The 26,822-nt window shown below is 35.9% G+C and overlaps 1 protein-coding gene across 6 annotated transcripts in view; it reads left to right on the top strand.

Moving 5' to 3' along the window:
- The window catches only part of ARID4B (AT-rich interaction domain 4B), a 148,285-nt gene that overhangs the window by 81,491 nt on the left and 39,972 nt on the right, over positions 1-26,822 (top strand). For 4 of the 6 annotated variants that reach the window (XR_006821207.1, XM_046026560.1, XM_046026559.1 and 1 more), the window contains exons 8-17: positions 3,610-3,748; positions 8,349-8,428; positions 9,791-9,867; positions 11,324-11,478; positions 14,806-14,878; positions 17,006-17,100; positions 17,999-18,096; positions 19,157-19,400; positions 19,718-19,893; positions 23,944-24,198. Coding sequence is in view for 5 of the 6 variants with exons in the window: in XM_046026560.1 (XP_045882516.1) it covers positions 3,610-3,748; positions 8,349-8,428; positions 9,791-9,867; positions 11,324-11,478; positions 14,806-14,878; positions 17,006-17,100; positions 17,999-18,096; positions 19,157-19,400; positions 19,718-19,893; positions 23,944-24,198 (1,392 nt within the window). In the remaining variant the exon portion in view is untranslated. The remainder of the gene's footprint in view (positions 1-3,609; positions 3,749-8,348; positions 8,429-9,790; positions 9,868-11,323; positions 11,479-14,805; positions 14,879-17,005; positions 17,101-17,998; positions 18,097-19,156; positions 19,401-19,717; positions 19,894-23,943; positions 24,199-26,822) is intronic. The other 2 variants (XM_046026561.1, XM_046026563.1) reach the window with 2 other exon arrangements.

The following is a 26,822-nucleotide window of genomic DNA, read 5'->3' as shown; positions in this document are numbered from 1 at the left end:
ATTTGACACCGAGTTACTTGCCTGAAATCATAAGGATCACTGAAGTCGGTTTTTCTGGTTGCATCTTGTCATTTGCTATTCTTTGGCACACATCTTATCTAAAGTTCTTCTTACTTACTTCACAATTAATTTACAATTAATAGTGATGTGCAGTCAGTTTTAAATAATTAGTGTGGTAAACATTTCCGTGTAGTTAGCTTTGTTTCCAGTGGGCATCAGATAATCATGTCACAAAGACAGTGCACTGTTTTGTTCTGGCTCTCTAAACAAATAACGATCTTATCACCAAAGAAGCAACGATGTCAGAGGGCTATAACACCAAGCAGGTTCTCTGCTTCCTCTGTGTTTGCTCCCTTAAAATATTTTTTTAAATTATTTTTTATTATTTTTACATTTTATTTTTATTTATTTGAAAGAGCACACATGAGCTCACGAGAAGGGAGAGCGGCAGAGGGGAAAGGAGAAGTAAATTCCCCTGCTGCGCAGGGAGCCCAAAGTGGGGCTTGATCCCAGGACCCCAGCATCATGACCTAGCTGAAGGAAGATGCTTAAGTGACTGAGCTAGCCTTAAATAAAATACTTTAGATGCTCATTTATTTCAGTTCACTAGTTTATTGAGTGTCTTGGGTAAATTATTTCCTGGCTAAACTCCTCCAAGAGGAAAAGTTAAGAGAGCCTTAGGTATAGATAATGGTGTGGTTTATACTGGTTGTGTACATTATACTGCTTGTATACATTTTATGATTTTAGGAAAAATAAAATTAGAAATAACATAATAGAAAGAAATCTATTCAGTTCATTTATTTACTCAGCAAATATTTATTGAATATCTATGCTTGTGCCAAGCACTGTTCAAGTACTTGGGATAGATCAGTGAATAAAACAGGCATTGATAAAATTCTCTGCCCTTAGAGCTTATATTCTCGCATATATGGGAGATAGGCAATAAAGAGAATACATAAGAAAGAACCAAGTAGATTATATTAGTATGATGGATTTGTAAGTGCTGTGGGTAAAGAATAAAAATGAAGAGAGATTGGGGCAAATCTGAATGAGAGGGTCAGGGTCACCTAATTGAAATGACAGTTCCAAGGGTTTCCAGATGTTGAGGAGTAGAGCATTCCAAGCTGTTTGACTGCAAAGGGGAGTAGAGAAATGAGGTGGCATTAGCTGGTGGGGAAGGTGAGGTCAGGGGATTTTTTTTTTTTAAAGATTTTATTTATTTGTTTGACAGAGAGAGATCACAAGTAGGCAGAGAGGCAGGCAGAGAGAGAGAGAGGAGGAAGCAGGCTCCCCGCCGAGCAGAGAGTCCAACTCAGGGCCGGATCCCAGGACCTTGGGATCATGACCTGAGCTGAAGGCAGAGACTTAACCCACTGAGCCACCCAAGTGCCCCAGGGGATTCTTTTTTTAAGTGGGAGAAATAATAGCATATAAATAACAGTATGCTGAGGGAACTCAATGTAGTAGAGGCAGAAAAATTGATACAGGAGAGAGAAATGAGCACTCTTGGAACAAAATCTTGGGGTGGGGGGTGGGGCAGGAAATCTAGTCCATAAATGGGCACTGGTTTTAGAGTGGAACTTGAACATTTAATATGAAAGGTGGATAGGCGATCTATGTAGGCAGTCACTTTTTTTTATATGTCACTTTCTGATGTCTGAAGTCTTCACACTTGTTAAGTCTTAAGAAAGAAATGAGAATTTTCAGAAAGATGCAGATGACTTTGTGAGCCAAATAAAGCCCATTTTTCTCTTAAGTTTTACAGATTTTTCTTGTTGTTGTTTTACAGATTTAATATATGTTATCCATGATATTCGGACTTTCTGTCTTGCTAATGATAATGACATAAAGAGGGTCCCTTAGATCCTAGCTGAATAAGTTTTTTATGACTGCTTTGAAAAAGCAGTAATTACGGTTTTAAGGTTGGTTGTCTTCTACAGTCATTAGAAAGTGAAGAGATAGAAGTCATTGCCCTTGAAAAACACTTCTAATCAATTAGAACTCAGACTTGGGAGGTCTGTCATTATTATCCCAAGCTGTGTGCCTATTTTTAAGGTTTTATGCTTTGCTAATATGAAGGTGTATTGGTTTTTCCTACCTTCTACTTACTTCCTATGTCCCTACTTACACTGCATTAAGTGCCGTTTGAAATAATACTAGTTCTCAGCAGCAAACTTGAAAAATTTGCTTTGTTTTTAACAGGGACAATTTTTAAGTCACTTGATCACTGAAATCAAAGAGTGATATTTCCCATATCACTCCAAAATGTTTAATATTATTACAGTAGTTTTTGCTTTCTTTATAATTATGCTGAAATATTTAAAGGAGTGACATGTTGCCTTCTCCTTGGAAAGGCATCAAGACAAATTTTGAAAGTATATTAGATTGTCCCAGTCAACCAAATACTTAAATCATGTTTAAGGTTTTGTTTTTTTTTTTTTTTTAAAGATTTTATTTATTTATTTGACAGAGAGAGATCACAAGTAGGCAGAGAAGCAGGCACAGAGAGAGGAGGAAGCAGGCTCCCACCTAAGCAGAGAGCCCGATGCGGGGCTCGATCCCAGGACCCTGGGATCATGACCTGAGCTGAAGGCAGAGGCTTAACCCACTGAGCCACCCAGGCACCCCATGTTTAAGGTTTTTTAAAATAATCCATCAGTTTACACTTTTTCTCAGTGAACTTGGTCATTACCAACTATCTTAAAAATATTTTCATCCCCATAGGTAATTAATACTAACCATTCTTCTATTTTATTTTGTAATAAAGAACCTATATTGCAGTCTCTTGATTTCTTGTGTCTTCACTTACTATGGGCGTTTTGAGCACTCAGTTAGAATCTTTCTTTTCTTTAACACTGGTTGTGGGCTTTCTTGGAACCAGATTCAGAGTAGAATTGTTTTATTTTTTTTTTCCTTTTTAAAAAGTTTTACTTTTCGGTATACTTTTGTCTAACAACAAGTGAATGGTTTTTGATAGTTTATTTTTCTGCTGACAGTGAACTTCTTTCTAATTTATTAGTCTAATATACAGTGGAAACTGAAAGGAATTTCTAACATAATAGAAAGTAACAGTATTGTACATTTTATCAGTGCCTAGTTTGTGTATATTTGATATTAAGGATAGCATTGGTGATCTCTTATCAGATCGTCTTCTCTCCCCACCCCAAGCCCCCAATAAATAAAGATCTTTCTTCCCCTTTTTAAAATTAGCTTTGTATTGGGAGTATAAAATTACTATCTTTAGAACTTCATTAATCTGAGAGTTGGACCTAATACATTTTAGTGTAGTGCTGGAATGTTTTGTCTTGGGCCTTCAGCTTTATGAGGGTTTGGGGACCAGTGTTACTCTGTTCTGTTCTTCCCCCTTAACCTTTTAAAGTAGCACTAAATAAACCTGAAGGATGTTTAGGAAAATGATATGCTTTCTTCTAATGATGATCCTTTTTGTTACTCTTTAGAAATTTAGAAAACTTGAAAAATTTAAATTTGCTGTTCTGTAGGTTTTAGAAAATGGGATAAGATTTATAGAATACCTTTACTTATCAACTTGGCATGCTCATTCTTTGTGGAGATAAATGGGAATATCTTATTTTTTTCTTTCCCTAGACCAGAGGAAGAGTCTTCTTCATCCTCCAGTGATGAAGATGAGGATGATAGGAAACAGATTGATGAACTACTAGGAAAAGTTGTATGTGTAGATTACGTTAGTTTGGATAAAAAGAAAGCACTATGGTTTCCTGCATTGGTGAGTAACTTCTGTATAAAAGAGTTTAATTTTCAACTATTTAGGTTCGTGAAAAAACAACGGATAATCTTACTGGTGTTTTTCATAGGTACAGAGTAGGAAAATGGTAACTAGCATCATTTAGTTTACACAAAGATTACTTTCAAAATTGTCTTTGAGTACCAAGAACTCTTAAAGTCATCCAAGAAAGGCAAAATTATAGTAATTTTAGAGGGTAGGTATGTGGGAGTTCATTATACTGCTCTATTTTGGGTAGAAGATTCATAATGCAAACTTTTAAAACTCCTAAATTCATCATATGCAAGACTATAGAAGAAGAGAATCTTTTTCTGCTGTTATTTGCAAATGATGTCTGTTTATCATTCTTTTCAGTGAACGTGATTTGTATTCTTTATCCTGAATGCTTATCAGCTCACTGTTTTGCTCAAAGTAATTGCCCAATAAATGTTAGCTCTTGTAATTAAAAATTCTGTTATATCTTAAAATTAAAACTAAAGAGGGCAATTATTTGTTTTAATAAATGTAAGTACTTTATGATACCTTCGTATCTCTGCATATATCCATCTATCCATCCTAATAGTTATTGGATGCCTGCTATCTGCAGGGATTGTGTTAAGACCTTTACAAGGACTACGAGGCAGGTAATATTATTTATCCTCACTTAGAGATCAGGAGACTGAGTGTTAGAAAGTATTAGAAAGACTGAGTATTAAGTAACTTGGTTAATGGTAAGCTGAAGACTTAAGTATCAGGGTGTATGATCATTTCTTTTTTTCCCAAAGCACTAAGATTCTTTGTAAGAATTTCTTTTGAAACATGTTTTAAAAACCAGTTTTGTATGTCTTTTTCTAAAATAACAGGAATATTAATTTTTTACTGTTAATATATTCAGTATTAAGATTCCCTCACCCATAGTTTCTAAATAATTTCCTTGATGATGAGAAAAATATTTAAGGATTTATGATGTTGAATTGTCAGTAATTAATGTAGGAACCATCACAGTATTATTTAAAGAATCTTAGAATTATTCATATATGTAATCCTCCCCCCGAAATTGGATAGTGGATGAATAATTTTTGTCAATTAGAGTCTAAAATTGTGTTGTGGATCAAACAGTCTTGACATAGTCACATAAATAGTATTTGGGATTCAGTTTTTTTTTTAAAGATTTTTATTTATTTATTTGACAGACAGAGATCACAAGTAGGCAGAGAAGCAGGCAGAGAGATAGAGGAAGGGAAGCAGGCTCTCCACTGAGCCGAGAGCCCGATGCAGGGCTCGATCCCAGGACGCTGGGATCATGACCTGAGCTGAAGGCAGAGGCTTTAACCCACTGAGCCACCCAGGTGCCCCTGGGATTCAGTTTTTAAAATTAGTTTTTAGGGGCGCCTGGGTGGCTCAGTGGATTAAGCCGCTGCCTTCAGCTCAGGTCATGATCTCAGGGTCCTGGGATCGAGCCCCGCATCGGGGTCTCTGCTCAGCGGGGAGCCTGCTTCCTCCTCTCTCTGCTGCCTTTCTACCTACTTGTGATCTCTCTCTTTCTGTCAAATAAATAAATAAAATCTTAAAAAAAAAAATAAAATTAGTTTTTATAAATTGAGTAAATTTTGCAAGTGCTTATTAACATCATTGTGTTAGGAAGTAGCCCCCATGTGCTGAGCACCTGCCATGGCCAGGTACTGTGTGAAGCTGGTTGAATCCTAACTGAGACTGAAAAAATAAGGGGTATTTACCCTATTTTAACAGGAGGAAGTCTTCGCTTCTATGACTCACGCAGTCTTCCTTTTCATTTTCCTTCACTGTTTCTCCTCTAACCAACCTTTAAATGTTGTTGTGCAAGGTTCAGAATATATTGCTCTGTATTCTCTTTAGGGTGATCTCATCCCCTTTTATAGTATCGGTTGCAGAGTTATCAGATAAGAATGCCTTAGGGACCAAGACAGTCACACACATGGGTGAACAGGATGAAGTATGGATTATTGTTCCTGAGACGGAATGGAAAGCGAACCCATTTACACACCACCACCACCAGCGCTGGCCAAAGCTACCATATGTGTAGTTTTTGAAACACATAAGAGAGTGAGTCCTTCAATAGCTCAGTTGGTAGAGTGGAGGACTGCAAAACCCATGACAAAAAAAGAAAAAGGTAGATTTTGTTCACAGTTTTAGACCCAGGTTTAAGCCCCTGATACTTAGGCTATTGAGTCCCAAGTTTATATCTTAGAGTTCAGATTTCCATTCTGACCTCTGGACTTTGGGTATCTATTCAGGTTCTCCATTTGGATGTCCTCCAGCCATCTCAAAGCATAATAACGTTTAAAACTAGATGTATTCTCTCCTCCCTTCTTCCCAAACTTGGCCCTTCTCCAGTGTTTCCTCTCACAGTGAATGACATCATTTGCACAAGGCAGAAACCTGAGCGTCCTCTGCTCATTCAGCCCGTCACTTCCCTAAGTTGCCTCTGATACTCTCTTTCTGTTAATATGCCATTGCCTCAGCTCTCCATCCAAGTCGCCGCCTCTCTCACTGGGGTGATTGTGGTGACTTCACCTCGTTCAACTCGTGCCCTTCTCTAGCCCATTTTCTTTACAACAGCCAAAGGAATTTTTTATTCCATTTTATTTATTCTATTTTATTTTATTCTTTTTTTAAGTTCTATTTATTTAAGTAATCTCTACTCCCCCATGTGGGGCTTGAGTTCAAGACCCCAAGATAAAGGGTCGTATGCTCTTCTGACTGAGCCAGCCAGTCACCCCCAAAGTAATTTTTATTTATTTCATTTTTTCAAAGTATTTTCATTTAATTGTTCTTAAAGATTTTATTTTTATTTATTTATTTGAGGAAGAGGATAGGGGAGAGAGAGAGAGAGCATGAGAGGGGAGAGGTCAGAGGGAGAAGCAGGCTCTCCGCTGAGCAGGGAGCCCAATGTGGGACTCAATCCTGGGACTCCCAAGATCATGACCTGAGCCGAAGGCAGACACTTAACTGACTGAGCCACCCAGGCACCCCTTTCAAAGTAATTTTTAAAAGGCAAATCTGTTATGACAGTTTCCTGCTTCAGAGTCTTTCCTTAAAGATTTTAGATTTTATCCTAAGAGTTAACATGGCCTAAAATGCTAGAAAAATCTGAAGCCTTCTTATTTCCCTTAATCAGTCCAAGCAGAAAGTTAGCCACACTGACCTCCTTTTGCTCTCTGGGATGGGTTCCAGTACTTGCTGTCTCTGGACCTTCCCATTATTTGTTTCCACTGCTTGCAGTAAACCCCTTTTACTATGCACACGTGAATCCACGTACTTCCTTTGTCAGGCCAGTTCCTATTCAGTCTTGAAAACTGAGCTTAAATGTTGTGTCTTCAAGAAAGTGGTCCCTGGCTCCTTAGAGAAGGACTTCACGCAGTAGTGGTTAAATACACGTGCACTTACTTGTTTAGTGCTTGTCTTCCCGACTGTAGGGGACAAGCAGTGACTGTCTTGGTCTCTTGTTTTCTGGCATCTAGTACAGTAGCTCGAGGTGTCAGTACCTATAGAGTGACAAGATGAGTATATGAGCAAATGCTAAGTATTTACTTCAGGACTTTATTTGAAATGATGGGGAAGTTCCCCTTGATGCTAATAATGTATAAAAGATTTTGATCAAGGAGTTCATTCAGAAGGCCATCAACATTTAAAAGAATGCCTAGTACAATGCAGTTGCAGTTACGGAAAATGTTAACTAACTCCTTAAAAACCGGATAGAACAAACCTATTTCTAGCTGCTTTCTGACCTGTGGTGAGAGTATGTGCCTTTATGTACCGTTGTGTCATCTCAGAGCCAATGAGCCCATCCCTCAGACAAACCTGTCATACTTTCTTAGCTCATTTTTCATTTAGAAATATAGCTATTCTGTTAACTTGTTCTTGGTATGCACAGTGGGCTGTCTTGGAATTAGAATGCTAAAAGTTCATAGGCATCTTGAAGCAGCCTTTGGGAAGACCGGCTTTAACCTCACTTTAAATGGCAGCTGAGGTGGCTCCAGCTAAATCCTCCCTTGGGTAGTGATCAGTCCCACACAGCCTCCATGTGTTTTTAAAAATGTTTACTTTTTAGAGTGGGTGGTATTACGAAGAAATTTTTGTGCCTCTTCTATATATTTAAATGTAAGTAGTAAGTAGAACCTCATTTCTCACTTTAAGATCGAGACTGCTCTGGTTGAGCATCTGATACTGGCTCCCGTTTTGGTTCCCACTATTTTCCTAGCCTGGCACACACCCTCTGTGAAGGCTCAGCCTTTACCTGCGGTCCGGCCCAGACTGCACTTTCATGCCGGCGTCCTCTTTCTGACTAGAACTGGTCCGCAGCGTCAGTCTAGGCATGGCCTTGCTTCTGCTTCCGACACAAGCTATGCCAAAAACGATGTGGGGAATCCAGAGAGCTGGAGGGTTAGAGGTTGTAAATTTAAAATTACTTGTGCATATTCCCACGTGCGTGTAGCTGTTTACAAACTAAAATTAGTTTTTAAACTTTAAGCTGAAACTGTTTTTTGAAAGGATTTACATAGTTGACACGTAAATATCTATACATGTGCTCTTAGTTCTAATAGTTTCACACTTTTTTTAAAAGGTGGTCTGTCCAGATTGTAGTGATGAAATTGCTGTGAAAAAAGACAATATTCTTGTTCGATCTTTCAAAGATGGCAAATTGTAAGTATGATTCACTAGGGGTGAAAAATATGCCGTTTTTCCAAGTTAGGATGACAAATGATAAATTAGTTATTTCTAATGCTTACACTTTTACTTTTCATCATACAGAATGTTTCAAAGTGTGGTCATTTTTCACATTATCATTTAAGTGGTCTTACAAGTCTGCTTTCCTTGATCATTTTTTTTTTAAATCCCAGAGTTTACCTAGTTTGTCAATATTTGCCTATATAGTAGCTGGTGATGTGTTGAGGCAAATTTAAATATATCTCCTCTATCTAATAATTGATTGCTATCTATGAAATCCACTTTAACAAAACTGAGGTAATCAGAGTTTTGAAAACTAAAATTGAATACTAGTTTGATGATATTAAGAAATTACTGTTAATTTTTAAATGTGTAGTAATGGTATTAATGATTTTTAAAAAGAATTTTAAAGCTTTATAATAAAGTATATTATAAATCAAATTAAATAATATCTGGGATTTGCTGTAAAATAACCACATGGTGTGGGAGGAAGTAGCTAAGGATGTAAATGAAACTAGTAACTATGAGTTCATGATTATTGTAGTTGGATAATGGGTATGTGGTGGTGGTTCATTGCGCTGTTCTATCTCCTTTTGTATGTTTTTGAAATTTTTAAAACAAAAAGTTAAAATAATAGGCAAGTTGAAAAATGTATTTGGAGTAGTTCTCAGGCTTTTGTAGATTGATTTAAGCCAAATGCAAAAGAGCTGAATGATGGAGAACAATGATTTATTATTGTAAAATAGGAGGTAGATGTGATATATATGATAGAAACTCTCCCAGTTGCGTGGATCTGACATCCTCCCTATGGCTGGGAAGTTCCATGAAGGATCTTAAATTATATATTAGAAGTTTGCTTTTGAGCCTAGACTCCAATTTAAAAACAATTATTAAAAGAACATTTACATAATAAATATGTACATTTTCTTCCAGTCTTAAATTTAGTAATCTCTTGTGATCATCCCAAGACAATGGCAAATTCTTACTATTTGACTTCTTTTTATAGGATTGATCCTGCTATCCAGGTATTGTCATTTATTATTATTTTGGATAGCAGGATCAATATTTTCATTATTGCATTAGGCAGGGAGGGACTCTGATATTTGAGAATACCTTGTAAAACATCTCTCAAGGAGGGGTCATTCTGTTGGTGATTACATATTTTAACATCCTGTCCAGCATTTTATTTGGGAATTGCAACACTGTGCAGTCACTTTCATTGTAAATATTAATGTTTCCATATTTTCAGTATCTTTTCTGTGGTGCGTGATTGGCCTCTTAATCTCTGTTGTGTTTTTGTGGCCTTTTTTTTTTTTTTAATTAAAACAAATAATGTAGTACTTCAGTGCCAAGAAAGGATGTCCATGAAATTACTAGTGACACTGCACCAAAGCCTGATGCTATATTAAAACAAGGTAAGGATAATCTTGGGATAATTTATGGCTAATTTAAAAATTGCTGAAGTGTTTTTGAAGATCAAACTTTCTTTTGCTCTTTAAAAAGTACATATTTTTGAAGTTCTGTCTTTGAAGTTCTATTTGGTTCTGTATGAATTACACTTTTGTAAATCCATGTGTCTTTTGCTATTACAGGGCTGCTTTTTCATCTTTGGCATATAATTGGGGCAGTAATCTAGGAGTGGGAAGGAACTAGATCATCAGGCAATTACTATAGACTTGCTTTTGCCTAGTAAATAAAACATTAGTTCCCGAGGATTATAGAAACAGGAATCAAAAGTAATTTTGATTTGGCACTTCTCATAGTATAACAATAATATTTTATTGAGGAATATGCCATAATTGCCTTTCTTACTTGATTTTTGGCATTGTAGAACTTTCTGATTGCTCAGGTTCATCAAATCTGATAAGATGCTGTGTAGACTAGTTAAAAATCAAGAATCTGTGGCTTAGAGTTCTTGTCCATGTATTGTAAAAGAAAAATAATTATGTCTTGCTAATTTTGGTTTAAACTAATTATTGATACAATTTTAATTCAGGTTTTACTAGGAATGAAGATAATATATCTATAGTACATTTTCAGCTATTGTATGTTCATTACAGTGGCTTTGTGCTTGGTATATAATGCTGTTTAGTAATCACTTGTTGGACCAATGATTAGAAATTTACCTATATTTAAAAAAAAAATTTTTTTTTTTTAAGATTTTTTATTTGACAGAGAGAGATCACAAGTAGACAGAGAGGCAGGCAAAGAGAGAGAGAGAGGGAAGCAGGCTCACTGCTGAGCAGAGAGCCCGATGCGGGACTCGATCCTAGGACCCTGAGATCATGACCTGAGCCAAAGGCAGCGGCTTAACCCACTGAGCCACCCAGGTGCCCCTATTTTTAGAAATTTTTTAAAAAGGTTTTATTTATTCATTTGACAGATCGAGAGATCACAAGTAGGCAGAGCAGCAGGCAGGGGGCTGCTGGGAAGCAGGCTCCCTGCTGAACAAAAAGCCTGATGCGGGGCTCCATCCCAGGACCCTGGGATCATGACCTGAGCCAAAGGCAGAGACTTAACCCACTGAACCATCCAGGCGCCCCAGAAAGTTTACCTATCTTAAAGTTGTTTTTACTAGGCATGTTTAATTTTTTTTTAAAAGAAGAAAACTGCTCTTTTCCTTTGTATTTGTTTGACCCTAAGTCACCTTCCAGTAACAATAGTTTGCCATCTATAAATTGGGTGCCTGATGCTTAGGACTGCTGGGTTTTAAATGAGTCACTACAGTGCACCATGCCTGGCCCACAGCCAACACTTGATAAATGTCTGTGGTATTAGCACAGTGGTTAATTTTTTTATCTTGTTTAATGTTGTTAGACAAATCAGTTGTCTTAATTTCTCCAGTTCACACAGTTTTGGTCCTCTCTGCAGCCTTTGATCAGGCCCTTGAGTTTCATAAAAGTAGAACTATTCCTGCTAATTGGAAGACTGAACTGAAGGAAGATAGTTCTAGCAGTGAGGCGGAGGAAGAGGAGGAGGAGGAAGATGACGAAAAGGAAAAGGAGGATAATAGCAGTGAAGAAGAGGTAAGGACAATCAGTTGATGTCTAATGAAATGCAGAGAAACAGTTGGGTTTCCTCTGTGAGTTGGGATTTGGCACAAAGTCATCAATCACTTCAATGTTTTTAGTATTAGAAATATTTCACAATAAAAATGTGCTTGTGCTATCCATCATAACCAAGTAGTTTGCTTGCTTATTTAAAATAGAAATATGGTCTTGGGAAATAAAAAGTTATTAAGTTATTTCAGTAACCTCAGAAATGTTTGTTAATCTTGCCATGCTTTTGGTTTATCAGATAATAAGGGAAATACCCACCTAATATGGCAGAGTGCTGCTTTCACATGCTTTTCATCGTCCTGTGGCCAGCTCTCACCTCCTACTGTGTGTTCATCTGCATATTTTATTGAAGTACCTAGAGAAGTATAAAATACGTTGTCCATCTAGTATTATTAAAAGATTAATCAGCAAAAAGGATTAACATCTCTTTGATTCAGAGGATCTTAAATTGTATCTAATGCAAATGGGTGGATAGTTCTAATTAGATCATAAATAAGGCATTTGTGAATTTATATGGATCAAGAAGATGAAGTTTTAGATTTTACTGTAAATGGTACTTTAGGTCTAGCAGTGATAAGTACCAACAAAAGATGTCCATGATATTACTGGTGATACTGCACCGCTGTACTCGTTAATGTTCTATTGAATGACTGCTTAAAAGCTACTGGTGAATGGTGCAGATAGTGAAGTCTATATGTGATCATTAAGGGAACTGGACTGAATGTTTTCAGGAAACTAATAATTTAATGTCAATATATAATATTTTAGGTAAGTTATTCTGCCATCTAACTGTAATAAACAACTATTGATGAAATAGGATTGTTTTAGACTTTGTGTTTTATGACATAGTGCTTTGCGGTGACAGTGTGTAGTGTAGGAGTTTCTCAGCTTCAGTCTCCCCACTGCATTCTCTTTAAAATGTCAAAATGGGGGGCGCCTGGGTCGCTCAGTGGGTTAAGCATCTGCCTTCGGCCCGGGTCATGATCTCAGTGTCCTGGGATCGAGCCCCATGTTGGGGTCTCTGCCTGGCAGGGAGCCTGCTTCCCCCTCTCTCTCTGCCTCTCTGCCTACTTATGATCTCTCCCTCTCTCAAATAAAGTAAAAAAAAAAAAAATTTAAATGCCAGAATGGGGCACCTGGGTGGCTCAGTGAGTTAGGCCTCTGCCTTTGGCTCAGGTCATGAACCAGGGTTTTGGGATGGAGGCCTGCATCGGGCTCTCTGCTCAGTGGGGAGCCTGCTTCCTCCTGTCTCTCTGCCTGCCTCTCTGCCTACCTGTGATCTATCTCTCTGTCGAATAGATAAATAAAATCTCAAAAAAAATTTTTTTTTAAATGCCAAAATGAACAAGCAATCCTTTGCTTAAAACCTCCCCAAAGGTTCTTTTCACCCAGAAGTCAAGCTTCACTTACAGAACCTCTCTTATAGTCCGGCCCCACCTTCGGATCACTTCTCTTGGCACACCTTGCCACTTTGAACTTGATGCTATAACCATATTAAATTATATACCTTGTTTCTGCTCAACCTGTACACATACCAGTACCTCTGCCTACACTGCTCTTCCCTGTTCTCCCCCACTTAGCCTGGCAAACTCCTGTTCAGTTTTCAGAACCCTACTCACATGTCGCCTCTGTAAAGGGAAGCCTTCTGTGAAGCATCACCTCCCTCACCTGAGGAAAGTCAGTCACTCTTATTTGCTGGCCTAACCTGATACCGTTCCTTGTGCATGTTTTTGTTATTTATGCCCCTTCCCCCGACCCACACACGTATCACCTGTTTTCTCCCCTATACGCTCCTCAAGGGTAAAAGACCCTGTGTTACTCGAGGGTGTCTGTCAGAATGTATAACATGTAAATAAATGAGAGTCAATAAATACTAGTTACTAAAATTTTTGTTGCTTAGATTTGTGTTTTATAAGTGTTTTTGTAAAAGCAAACCTGGTTTCCAGTTTAAACATTTTAAGTTAAATACAAACTTCACTGAAAGATTTTTGTGACAGGAATACATTTGGCAGTTTATGAAAAGTCAGATACTGTATCGGGGGCATTTAAGATAATATCTAGAAAGTTAGATTCCCTTAGATTTGTATCTGATTACTTTACCAAAGCCTAGCTTCTGTGGCCCATGTTTAAATTGAGAAGTGCAGCTTTTTTTAATGAACAAGTTAATAATTGTTATTTATTCTTCTGTGCTCAACCAGCAGACCTAAAAGTTTATCAACATGGATTTTATTTCTGCTTTTTAACTTGCCTGCCTTTGCTTTGCTAGCTTTTAGAATAAAGGGGTAAATGTCAAAACAATGGCATTAGACACATGATTTTTAAAAAATTAAAATGATAGATTTATTTAGACTATACATTGAAAAGTATGCTCTTAAGTTTTACCATCAAAGATGCATTTGTTTCAGTCAGAGTAACTGTAACCCCAAGTGTGGATTTTGAATCACTTTCTCTGCAGTTACTCCTGATCATGTTCTTTAATGACCATGTTCTCCATCACTTATTATTTTTCTTTTATTTGATTCAGCACCTAGCATAGTGCCTACACTTACTGGTGCTCATTAAGTGGTGTGTTGAATGGGTGATAGTCACTGAGTTGATGAGTTCCTCCGTCTCACCTGCTACCCTGCTCCTTGCAGGTCGCTTCAGGACCAGCTCCCTACTGCCACAGCCCCTGGCCACAGCAGCAAGAAGCTAGTCCCTCCCTTGTAATTGATAAATCGGGGAACTATTTTATTACTTGAAGATTTCCCTAAGTCTGAATCTTCAGGTATTGTAGATCAAGTTTGTTCCCCACTTTACTGATTTTATAAGCTTGAAGTGCTATACAGTGGGGCTTTATACAATGAAGGATACTTGTGTTACAGCTAAGGGGACCCACGCCTGTATAGTTCTGGAGGAGCAGCAGGAGTCGGTTTTGATGTTAAACCCTGACCCGACTTAATATAAGCGAGAATAGGTCTTCTTGAGCCTGTGGCCCTGATTTAAAGAATAGATATCTGATATGGTAAAAAGCTCATGAGCCATCTTGCTAAGTCTCACTTATATGAGAATTTACATTTGGAATTGTCACTGTTGAGATACCTTTTAGGACATATTCCTTTGGAAAGCATAAAATGTCTAGACTTGCTTGGTTTTGAATAGCTTAGTGTTAAGAAATAATTTTTATTTGGTTAAAAAAAAAAGCCTTTGAAACATTTTGGTAAATACTAGTCTCTGCTGTTGGTAGGAAATCATGTATTATTAAATTGCTTCCTTGAGAAAAATAATACTTTCTTCTTCTGTAACTAAAATTAGGAAGAAATAGAACCATTTCCAGAAGAAAGGGAGAACTTTCTTCAGCAGTTATACAAATTTATGGAGGATAGAGGTAAGTTTTTTTTAAATTCATGGTTAATGTTATAATGTATTATGTAGGTAATTAATACTTAAGAATTCTGTTCTTAAGCTTCATGTCACCTGACTCATGATGGCTGTCTTAATTGGCAGCATCACCAGCACCTAGCATAGTACCTATCATACAGTAAATGGAATGAGGACTTTGATAGTATTTTGACGCATATTATGGCCATGGACCCATATGGCCTGAATTCTGTCGTGGCTATCTGGCCCGCCATCTATGGGTCCCCAAAGAACTCTTAGTACTAGGGAGCAGTAGCAGAATAGGAATCATAGTACCATTTTATTTGCACCTACATAGGTGCTTTTAGTTAAAAGCCTCCCTCTCCAGAATCACTGTTTGATATACTTAGGATCTGTCTGTATGTGTACATGTGAGTGAGAGAGGGAGGGAGACATCATAATCTAAGATGGGCCATAAGTCTTCTTGTGACCCAGCCACACAGAACTAAGCAGAGAATTAAACCATCCAAAGAGTTAGATGTAGAGAAAGTTTACAGAGTCTCAAGGTAAGCCTTGGTTTAGCCGTTTGAATCTGCCTAATGTTGTTAAGGAAATGCAAGGATTTGTGGAAATGCAATGTTAAGGAAATGCAAGGGAAAGTGGTGTGGGTGCTAACCTTTAGTTTCCGGTCGTGACCTAGTCCGCTAGTCACCGTGCCCCTGTTACTCTGCTGTTTTCTGCTGTTTAGAATATAGTGTGTCCTTTCCTGGGAAGGTGCTAGAAAGGGAAGTGAGGAGAAGCGGAAAAGTTTTTAGCTTGAGGAGGACAATATGAATAGTATTTAGAAGTGCCACCATAGGGGCGCCTGGGTGGCTCAGTGGTTTAAGCCTCTGCCTTTGGCTCAGGTCATGGTCTCGGAGTCCTGGGATCGAGCCCCACATCGGGCTCTCTGCTCAGTGAGGAGCCTGTTTCTCCCTCTCTCTCTGCCTGCCTCTCTGCCTACTTGTGACCTCTCTCTCTGTTAAGTAAATAAAATATTTTAAAAAAAAGAAAAAAAAAAAAAAGTGCCACCATACTCTGGGAATTAATTTTCTTGCAGGATGGGAATTAATGTTTTTTAAATCCTCATTTGTATTGCTGATAAGTAGAAGCTGACTCTGTCTTTTGCTCTCATAAGTGATAGTGGCCACATATAAAAAGATACCTATATCTTTTTATTATTTGATAGGAAATGTCTTTGCTTTTGTCTTATTTCCTTGTGTGACAGAGGTTTGGCCTAAGAGTGTAAGCAATTTCCTAGGCTTTTGTATAAGATAAATAAAAAAATGAAGAAAATTTTAAAAGTTAATATTAGAAAGAGTGATAAAATATGACCATCCCAGTCATAGGTTGTTTTGAAAGGGCCACAGTTATGTCTCCATCCCATTATTTCCTCTACCACTTTCTAATGGTTTGGTAGTTTTAGTGTCCTCGCCTTGCATGGTCCACATTAGAAAGAAACAGAACTAAGTGGCTCTGTCAACTGAGTGTCCGACTCCTGGTTTCAGCTCAAGTCGTGATCTCATGAGTCATGAGATCCAGCCCCATGTTGGGCTCTGCGCTCAGCAGGGAGAGTGCCTCTCTCCCTCTGCCACTGACCCCCTCATCCCGTGCACTCTCTCTCTCTCAAATAAATAAATAAGTATCTTTAGAAAGAAACAAAACTGTATAGTTTCATCCTGGAATCATTGTTTAGACTAGGAACCAATTAATAACATACAAAGTAAGTATCGTGAAAATCACCCTCATTGTGAAGCTGTTGCCTGTTAATTATCTTATCCCTTTCTTCAGTTCTACTAAACCTTGTTTCCTTGATTTAAAAAAATTTTGTTTCGTTGGTATTTTATTTTGGTTTATGGACTATTTATTCTTTTGCTCATCAAGGAAATGAAAATGGAATGAAATCATATAAGGTTTCCAAAATCTGGTTTGAGAAATTTTAAAAAATGAAATGGGCTTAAGTAAGTAGACATCATATTTTGATTAAGGGATTTGTTTTTTCATATATACACTTTGTACTATATGTATTCAGATATTCATTGGTAATACCTGAATCTTATAATTTTAAGTAAAAAATGTAGCATGGTTATAATATATTTTGTATTTTCTTTAATAGGCACACCTATTAACAAACGGCCCGTACTTGGATATCGAAATTTGAATCTCTTTAAGTTATTCAGACTTGTACACAAGCTTGGAGGATTTGATAATGTAAGTATTACAGTTAGAAATGAAACATGTTTTTCATACAACATGTTTTCTTGTCCAAAAATTACTTAAAATTATATACTAATAAAAACTTAAAGAGTAGAAGGAAAATAAAATGGAAAGCACAGGTTAGAACCAGGTAGCTTCCTTAGACCAAATTTAAATTTAATTAAAGATTCTTTCAAATGAGCTTTTTGATTTATTGTTAAGTTTGTCAAACTTTAATAGACCACCTGTGTATGTCTGAGTCACAGCACAACCATATTGGTAGAAGTTCGTCCTCTGTATCTTTTCCACTAGACTGTAAGGTCCTTGAGAGTTAATATTCTTTATATCCTTAATCTCTTCCATTCTATCTGATGCACACGTACACACACACGTACATATACATGTGTATATGTAGAAACATGCAGAAAAAATCTTCGTTGAACCAAAGAAATTATCTTAAGGTTGCCATGATATATGGTGTCCCTTCAATTAAGATTATTCTGGGGGGAAAAAGGATTTTGTGTAATAAAATGTTAATTATTAAGTTCCTTAGAACTGCTTTGATTTATTAAGCTTATAGGTTTTATGGGAACTAATACTTAAGGAATTTTATCTGTAGCTCTTCATTACAAATTTTGATTTAGAAACCTGAATATTTTCTTACGTGCTATGTCAGGGCTAATTTAAAAATGAAATGGCCTAATAATATGTCAACATTTGTAATTCTGATATTTATTAGAATACTAAAACTTTAAAATGTTGTTGTAAACCAAGTTTTTCCATTTAGAATTTATTGTTACTTTCATTCCTTTGAGACCAGAACCAACACATGTAAACATATATATGCTGCATTAATAAAAATTTTATTATATTCCAACCTTTTAATTTGGGAGTTTTCATTTTACTTTGTTAGATTGAAAGTGGAGCTGTTTGGAAACAAGTCTACCAAGATCTTGGAATCCCTGTCTTAAATTCAGCTGCAGGATACAACGTTAAATGTGCTTATAAAAAGTAAGTCAGTGCTCTCTTAATCTAGGGTTGCTGGGGGAGGGGGGGAGGGAGAGGGTGGTTGGGTTATGGACATTGGGGAAGGTATGGTGAGTGCTGTGATATGTTAATAAAAAATAAAAAATTTTTTAAAAAAGTGTATTTAATAAACCTACATTCAATACTTTACCTAGAAAGCAGGTTAGAATTTACTGTGAAACTGAGACTAATTATTTCTTCTAAGAAGAAATCAGAAATTTTTATTAGACTGATCACTCTATACTAGCATTTTCTACAGTGTATTCAACGAATACTACATCTATGAGGTATTCTGTGAAGAAAGTTTTTGTGGCCAAGTAAATTTGGAAAGTACTAGGTAGAGCTTAAAATGCCAGAGTGTTAAAAAGTTGAGGGTTCAATCCTGGTTCTGCCAGTTACTAGCTTTTGTGCCTCTAGGATCGTTTCTTTGTTCTCCTAAGCTTTAGTGTCCTCTTTTGTAAGATGGGATATTAGTCCTTGCCTCGTTGGATTACTCTGATGATTGCATGAGATTTCATGTGAATGCAGAGGCCTAGTGAACGGCGTGCAGGAAGTGCTCAACAGATGGATACTAATACCTTTAATAACTACTGTTGTTACAGTTCCTATCCTCAACATTCTATCTTTTCACTTTTAGTGTAGGTTTTTTTCTTTAAGATTTTTTTATTTGAGAGAGAGGGAGAGGGCTGGGCAGAGGGAGAGGAAGAAAGAGTCTTAGGAAGACTGCATTGAGCAGGGAGGCCAACACGGGGCTCGATCTCAGGACCCTGAGACCAAGACCTGAGCCAAAACCAAGAGTCAGGTGCTCAATTGACAGCACTACCCAGGCACCCCAGTGTAGTTTTTTTAGTGATTTTTTTCCGTCAAAAAATGTTTCTCTTTGGGTTAAAGAGATTGGGAAGAACTGAACTAGAATAAACAAGAATAATAATAATATGGCTCAGTATCTGAGGACTTAAAAGAAATGAACACATTTTAAAAACCGTAACTCCACAGCAGTATTTTGAAACGTTTTCCCAAATGTAATTTCTCTTCATGTTTCCAGATACTTATATGGTTTTGAGGAGTACTGTAGGTCGGCCAATATTGAATTTCAGATGGCATTGCCAGAGAAAGTTGTTAACAAGCCATGTAAGGAGTGTGAAAATGTAAAAGAAATAAAAGTTAAGGAAGAAATTGAACCAGAAATCAAAGAAATAAAGATTGAAGAGGAGGAGAATATAATACCAAAAGAAGAAAAACCTACTGACGATGATATTGAAAGAAAGGAAAATATTAAACCCTCTCTGGTAAATCAGATACTATTAATGGTGCTGTGCCTTTTTTGGTACATTTTCTACCTTGTCTCTAAAGTTTTCATAGCTAATTTATCGTAAAATATGATACTTTATTTTTTGTGCGTTTTTTCCATTAAGTGCTATTTTTATATTTAAAATTAGCTGCTATTTTTGCTTAGCGTTTTAGGAATGGCAGGAGTTTCTTAAAATTACTACTACCTTTCTCAATATTAGTATTGGTTGGTACCTCCTTTTGCTAACAATTACAGCATGAAATGAGGGTGACAGTTTATACTTGTGTTGGTTTAGTTCCTCTGATCTTTTTCTAGGGAAGTAAAAAGAATTTATTAGACTCTATACCTACACAGTCTGATCAGGAAAAAGAAGTTAACATGAAAAAAACAGAAGAAAATGAAAATCTGGAGGATAAAGACGACGAGACAACTGGGGTGGATGAATCCCTCAGCATAAAGGTAGAAGCTGAAGAAGAAAAAGCAAAATCTGGGTAAGAAATTTGTTTTTGGTTAAGATGCATTTTGGCTGAATGAATTCTAGTAATTTGCTCTTTATTTTTGTATGTGTATGTTTGAATCTAAATTTGACAAAATACAGGATTTTTGAGTGGTTTGCATTTATTATGTGAGTACCATTTGCCTCCTTCAGAGACCCTGCTAATGCGACTTTGTAGCAAAAGGTCATAATTTTGATCCATTCTTCTTGCTCTCATCATGGAAATATATGAAATTTTGAGCTAGAGAAAAAGTACTTCTTACAACATTAAGCTCTGCTGAATAACCAGATAATATAAATTTGGGAAGATGGCTTTCTGTTATGTTTTGTAGATGGAATGTTGGCTCTAGATTTTAAGAGTTGTACTAATTCCTTAAGCAAAAAATAAGAACGGAAAAGTGCTAATTAGTTTTCAAAAGGCCAAAAATTGTTATATTGTGTTTAATGTGTCAGTAGCAATTAACTTGTTTTGGTCAGTTTGGAATGATGAACTTACTTATTTAGCAATGTAATTTATGCACTGCCAGTGGACCCCTGGATTTTTGTAGGTGATTTTTGGGATCTGGTCTTTATTTCTGAGGTTTAAACAACCTAAACATCTCCATTGTTAATGGCCGATTTAAAGAAGTACAACCAAATGTTTTTGATCATTTTAGTATTTTTCTGAAATTTGGCCACAGCATGCAGACAAGCAGGGAAGGGAAGCAAAATACGCTTCCTTAATATGGTGAGAGGTGTTTGTTTAGTATACTTTGTTATATATTTTTGTGTACAAATGTGTATATCAAGTACTCCTTTCTGTTATTGGAGATTATCTCCGCTGTTAAGAAACTTATTAGTAAGTACCTAGCTTTTTGCCTAAAATCTCTTGATCATTTTAGTGTCCTCTGAAATTTTGGCTGTGGCATGTAGATAAACATGGAAGGAAAAACCTGGATTTAGAAGAATATAGTATAAGTGTTTTCTCATTATACTTGGTTGTAGTCCTGTGTGCATGTGTGTATTTGAAGTACTCCCAGCTGCTCCTGGAGATTATTTCAACTCTTAAGAAACTTAGTAAGGATTCAGCTTTTTGCCTAAAAATCTGATTTTTATATCTGCATATATTTCTGGAATATCTACTGTGTGGGAGGCACTGTGATAAGCCTGTATTTTCTTTTTGTTACTAATAATTCATTTTTCAAGTTGGTGTTTCAGTTGATTTTGTAGTGTAAACTATATATTGTAGGTTCTAAAAAATTACTTAACTATATAGCTTTTTAATTTACTATATATATTTACAAATGTATCCTACCACAAACTGGAATTTTCCTGCCGTGACTGCCCTAATTTGGTAGATGTTCTTCAGAAGTGTTATGTGTTGGGAATGTTCAAGATTGATTTCTGAATTTTATTAGATGAGTGCAATAGAAAAATTTTACAGTGATAAAGAATCATATGTATTTCTCTAGCATGTAAACTTTCTCTAAGTAATTAGCTACTACCAGGAACTTTCCATGTCCTTCTCTCATACTCTAGGTATAGGAGATTAAGTAAGTTAATTCAGGTAAAATGCCTGGTTCAGTGGCTGGCCCCATAGTAGGTATTAATAAATTATAGGCTTAAAAAAATTATTCCATTGTGAGGAGTGTGACATCAAAATGGGAAAATTCGGTATTTCTTTGTGAATTCAGATGAAAAATACTTACACATTTGGTTTCTCAAAATACAGTTCTTTAAATGATAAGTAACAAAAGTGTGTGCACCTGTGTGTTGTGTATGCTCATGCACGTGCACAGGTGCAGTGCATGCATTGGGTGTGAGTGAGGTATATATATAAATTGAATTTCTAAATTCTGTATGCTGTTTACATTTTATACTTTCAAAGGATATCTTTGCTCTGTGTTCTATCTTGTTAGTGCATTTACCTCTGCTTTTTGCCACTGAATTATTAGAGGAGGGAGTAGGATATTTTATTTGGCTGATAGTAATTGTGTTGTTTGCTTTTTTGTACTTTAGAATATTACTTAAGTGCTTTTCATTTGGTTTGTTTTTGAGGTTGATATTCGATGCAAAATTTTATTTTTAATTTTTGATTGCTTTATTATTACAGTGTTAGGGTTTTATTCCAGATTGAAATAAAGATTGCCCTTGCTGCCACTTAAAGTAGAATTGTGCTTGGTATCACTGGCATTTACAGTTGTGCTCAGTGCACTGTATAAGACCTAGTTTTGAGTTTGTTGTCATTTAAAAAATCTTAGATGTTTTATTCTGCATCTCTCTTTTCCCAATATATGATGATTCTGAGGTACATGGTAAATCTCTTCAGTGCATAGGGAATTTCTTCTTTTGTTGTGGCCACTAGAATACACTTCCTTTTCTCCCTGATATGCAGAGATATAAGCTTATGATTTAAACAAGTAATACTCTTCCCCCAAAAATGTCTTCAGCATTTTAACTTTTATATATTAACATTTATTTATTTAAAATTGTTAATAATAGTGTATCATCCATAATACCCTTTCTAGTCATTTTCTAGATATTTTAGCCTTGCTAGTAATTATTTCTTCATTCTAGACATGTTAACGTATTTTTAATAATAGAGTTCCTATTTTTTTAATCTCAGATTATAGCTGGTTTTGTTTAGGTCTTAATTTTTAAGTACCTATTCATTTGAATATGAATGAGTCTTTAAAAATAGAAATAATTCTTGAGATTCTGTAGACTTTGTGATGTATTTCCGAGAAAATTGTTGCATTTGTTACTTTTGTAAATTTAGACTTAATTTCACAAGACTGCTAGGTTTCCCTTCATCCCTCCTCCCTCACTATGTAGAAGGAAAGAGGTAGGAGAATAAAAAACCTTTATAGTGTTGCTTGTATTACTATAGATTATTTTTGTTGCTTCTATAACTGCATAATCAGGAGTGATAATAAAGTGTGTTATTGCTAAAAAGTTTGCATAGAAGAATATAAAACAAATTATCAGTGGAGAAAGCTTCTTATGTAAATATTATATTCATCAACTTTTAAAGCATAATTACTTAGCTGTCTTGTAGTTCTGTTTTATGATCTTTGTCAGCTCTTAAGTGATGGTTTCTTTTTGAGAGAAAAATTGTTGTAAAAAGTATAGACAGTTTTTATACTGTACAACAGATAAAAACTTAGAAGTAAATATAATTGAATTTCATATTGAAGTTTTAAAAAAAATCTAGTGTTTGGAAAGATTTATAATTTAAGATTTTTCTCCAACTTGTTTAATACAGATTTGTGGCTGAATGCAAATGCTCAGTTTTAAAAAGTGCACAATATTGAGAAGATTGAAATGGTTGCAGTGCTGCTTCTAGAATGATTTGACTTTTAGTTTCTTATTACTTGGAGTTGGCCTCATATACACATTTCATTGGAACTACAAAGTTGAAAGAATTGGTAGAAGACTTTCAGTAAATATACAGTAAAGAAAGCAGAAATTGTAGCCAAGTTAGAAGAATAGAAAGAAAAAACTTGATGTGAAATTGATGTGAAATTAGTCAAATATTCCTGTAAAAGGTAAAATAATTCAGTTAGCATGACTTTTGAAATTTTGGTTGGAGCACCTTTTGAACTCAGTAAGACTAGCTGTTGGCTAGTAAAAGTTTTTGTTTTAAACATCCTGAGGCTGGAAATACTTGAATAGAAAATAATTTTTAGTCTGAAAATGGCTATGAGGTGTAATGATTTTTGTTTTTGTCAATACTTTTGTATAAAACATTTTAAAAATAAAACATGAAAAAGTTGTTATAGTCGACCTTACTAGTTTCTTATACAACTTCTGTTCTTCTGGCTGTTGGAAATTTTCTTTTAATGCATTTTTCAGTCTTCATTTTCTCTACATGTATCCTTCTGTAACCATGGTCATCTTAAACAGTTTTAGTTTTTAACATTACGTTGAAACTCAGAATTTCATACACATGGAACCTGCTGTTCCCGGAGCAGTCACAGCCACGATTTTTATCATTTTATGTGGTTTGGAACTGAAAAGCTTATGAGGTGTCTTTTATTAACTGCAATTTTTTAAACCTTTCAAGAGATGAAACGAATAAAGAGGAAGATGAAGATGATGAAGAAGCAGAAGAGGAGGAGGAGGAGGAGGAGGAAGAGGATGAAGAGGATGATGACAACAATGAGGAAGAGGAGTTTGAATGCTATCCACCAGGCATGAAAGTCCAAGTGCGGTATGGACGAGGGAAAAATCAAAAAATGTATGAAGCTAGTATTAAAGATTCTGATGTCGAAGGTGGAGAGGTCCTTTACTTGGTGCATTACTGCGGATGGAATGTGAGGTAACTTGAGTTTTAGCTAGTGATTACTACCTAAAAACACTTATAAAATAATTTTCTATTTTAAAATTGAATTAACGAATTACAGACTTGTCAGTATTCTAATTGAGGTCATAGTACCATAAAAAAAAAAATGTAGATTTTAGCATGTAAATGCCTCACGTAGTGACTTCCTACTCACTGTTTTTAATACTTAGAAGATATTCTTAGTGTCTAGAAAACTGAAATCTGTATAGTTGATTTTTATGTTATACACGTAGATGAACAGAGGCAACATTGGTGAAATGATAGAAAAATCTTTTTTTTTTTTAAGTTAAAAGACTTTTGAGCTTCTTGATGTCTGCAAGTTAACTACCAGGCTTCTTGCTCTCTTGCATTTACAACTACATTGCCACAATAACCTCTTCTTTGCAATCTTAAGTCATCACATTTCTTTCCTTCAGTAGGCAGGGATTTTAAAGTTGCAATTTCTTCAGAAGCTTTCGCCATTTTAAGAGGGCCTTTGTTTCCTCGTTAACAGCTCTTGCGTTACAGCCTTCTTCAGAAGTCCCAGAACTGTGTCTGTTTGAGACAATATGGTGGAAGTGTAAGCAAGTCGGCTTGACTAAAATAGAGTGTGCTTTCTGACTGCTGCTAACTCTAGGGGGATGAAAGGCAAGACTAAGGTTTGGTTTTAGGTTGTGTTCAATGACTTAAGTTCTTTTCTTACACAAGTTTTCTTTGGTTTATCCAGAGAGATTTTGTATTTGAATTTTATCCAAAATTTGCAAGCCCGTTTTAGGATCTGGTCATTTAGGAATCTTTTAAGAAAAACTTAATTGATTTTGGAATATTTGATACTGTTTGAAATATAGCCTATGCTATGGTAGGGTTGTTGCCCTTGAATAGTTTATCATAGAAGTTTTAAGTGGTGGTTTCATGGTGTACGTAGTATCTTCAAGGAGGAATATAGTTCCCATGCTTTTTATTTAAGTTGTATTCTGTGATTTGGAGAGTTATTAAGAAAACATACTCTTAAATGCTGTTTCCTAAAAAAACTGCAGTCTCTGTTTCTTCAGAGTCCATTTTGTGCCATCCTGTAGTGGCAATAGGAAACTCTAGGAAGCATGGCTAATCTGATTACCTTTCTTATTTAGAGAAAAGTATAGTTCTGAAGCTGGGAAGAAAATAACAATTTAAGTCATAAGGAAATGTTCAGAAGTTTTGTTTGGGACCCATTCTTTATTATTTCTGACTAGCAAGATAAAGTTTTAGATTTTAAGAATGCTGCTATCGTAAGTGTTGTTCTGAAACATAAGCTTTTCCAGGGAATCAGTTTCAACATCATGTGTAATTTATCCTTTTCTCTGTTGGCTCTTATGCTACCTCTGTGGTGCATGATTTTCCCCACCTGCAGGGCTGGCTGTTAAATAGATAATGTTCAAAGGAAGATGCCTGAGATCTGATATCGCTACTACAGGAATATTTTGTCTAGTCTTTGATACTTAATCGTTTTGATCTTATTAAATGATCTTATTAATATAAACGTAGAGGGAGTTCAATTTATGCCTAGGATGTAACTGTAAATGTTGACTATGTTAGCTTAAAATTAGGAAGGAAAAAATTGAATCAGGAAAAATTAGTAATTACTGAGTAATGCCCACAGGATAGATAAGAGCCACATCCTCTTTTACCGCTCCTTGAGTTCTTCAGTCCTAGTTATTCTGCTGGCTTATATAATGAGGCAGTTTTTCTAGTGGCCTTTATATTAAATGCTTTAAATTTTGTGGCAGGTGGAATTTAAGTGTTCTCCAACTTGCAGTATTATCAGGGCTTGATTATTTTCTATTATCTCATTAAACAGAAAGGAGGCTTATAGGTGAAAGAATTGAAACATTCATAAAATTATTCTGCAAAGAAGATCTACAACTCTCTGTTTGTTAAGAAAAGACAGACTAAAGGCAAGAGTTGTCCTTTCCTAGGAACACATGAATTTTAGAGGGTAGAAAGGGAATGTTGGTATTTTAGCTTTGAAACTGGTCGGGGGTTGGGTAGGGTAAGGGAAGACTTTGAATTGAGGCCTTCAAGTTTTTAATAACATAGAAAGGAAAAGGAGACCTAGTTCAACAAGACAAGCTTATGTTACTGAGAAGGATGCCATCTACTCCTCACACCTCAAGCGTTTGTATGGTCTGAACTTTCAAAAGAAGAAAACTAACCAACTTGATGAAGACCTGTAGAGTGGATCTCTCCACCCTCCAGCATCATAGAGAAAACTGTACTTCTGTATATTAGCAGTTAATTTTCTTTGAGTCAGTAGAACAGTACTCCAGTTTCCCTCTGAAGCTGATCTAATGGGGACTGCAACAAATGCTCACCACTTCTACAACGAGTTTCCTATTATTCCGGTGATCTTCAGCTTGATCTTTGAATTTGCACTTAAGAGACATGAAATTAGAAATGAAGATTTATGCATGAAAGTTCATGAAAATAGTTTTATCGTCAGTGGCAGTCATTACCATAGCAATTTAGGAAATTTTATCTGAAGCTTTTTATGTGAGTTTTGTTTGATCTGAAAGGTCACTTTCCAGTGAAGTAATTTTTCTAAAAGAAAATAAAAGTATCTGTCTTAATTTAAAAAATACTGT

The sequence above is a fragment of the Meles meles genome, chromosome 13 (genome assembly GCF_922984935.1).
Source record: "Meles meles chromosome 13, mMelMel3.1 paternal haplotype, whole genome shotgun sequence".
Taxonomy (NCBI): Eukaryota; Metazoa; Chordata; class Mammalia; order Carnivora; family Mustelidae; genus Meles; species Meles meles.
Note: the sequence above shows the minus strand (reverse complement) of the source record. Positions and strands in the feature narration are given on the sequence as shown.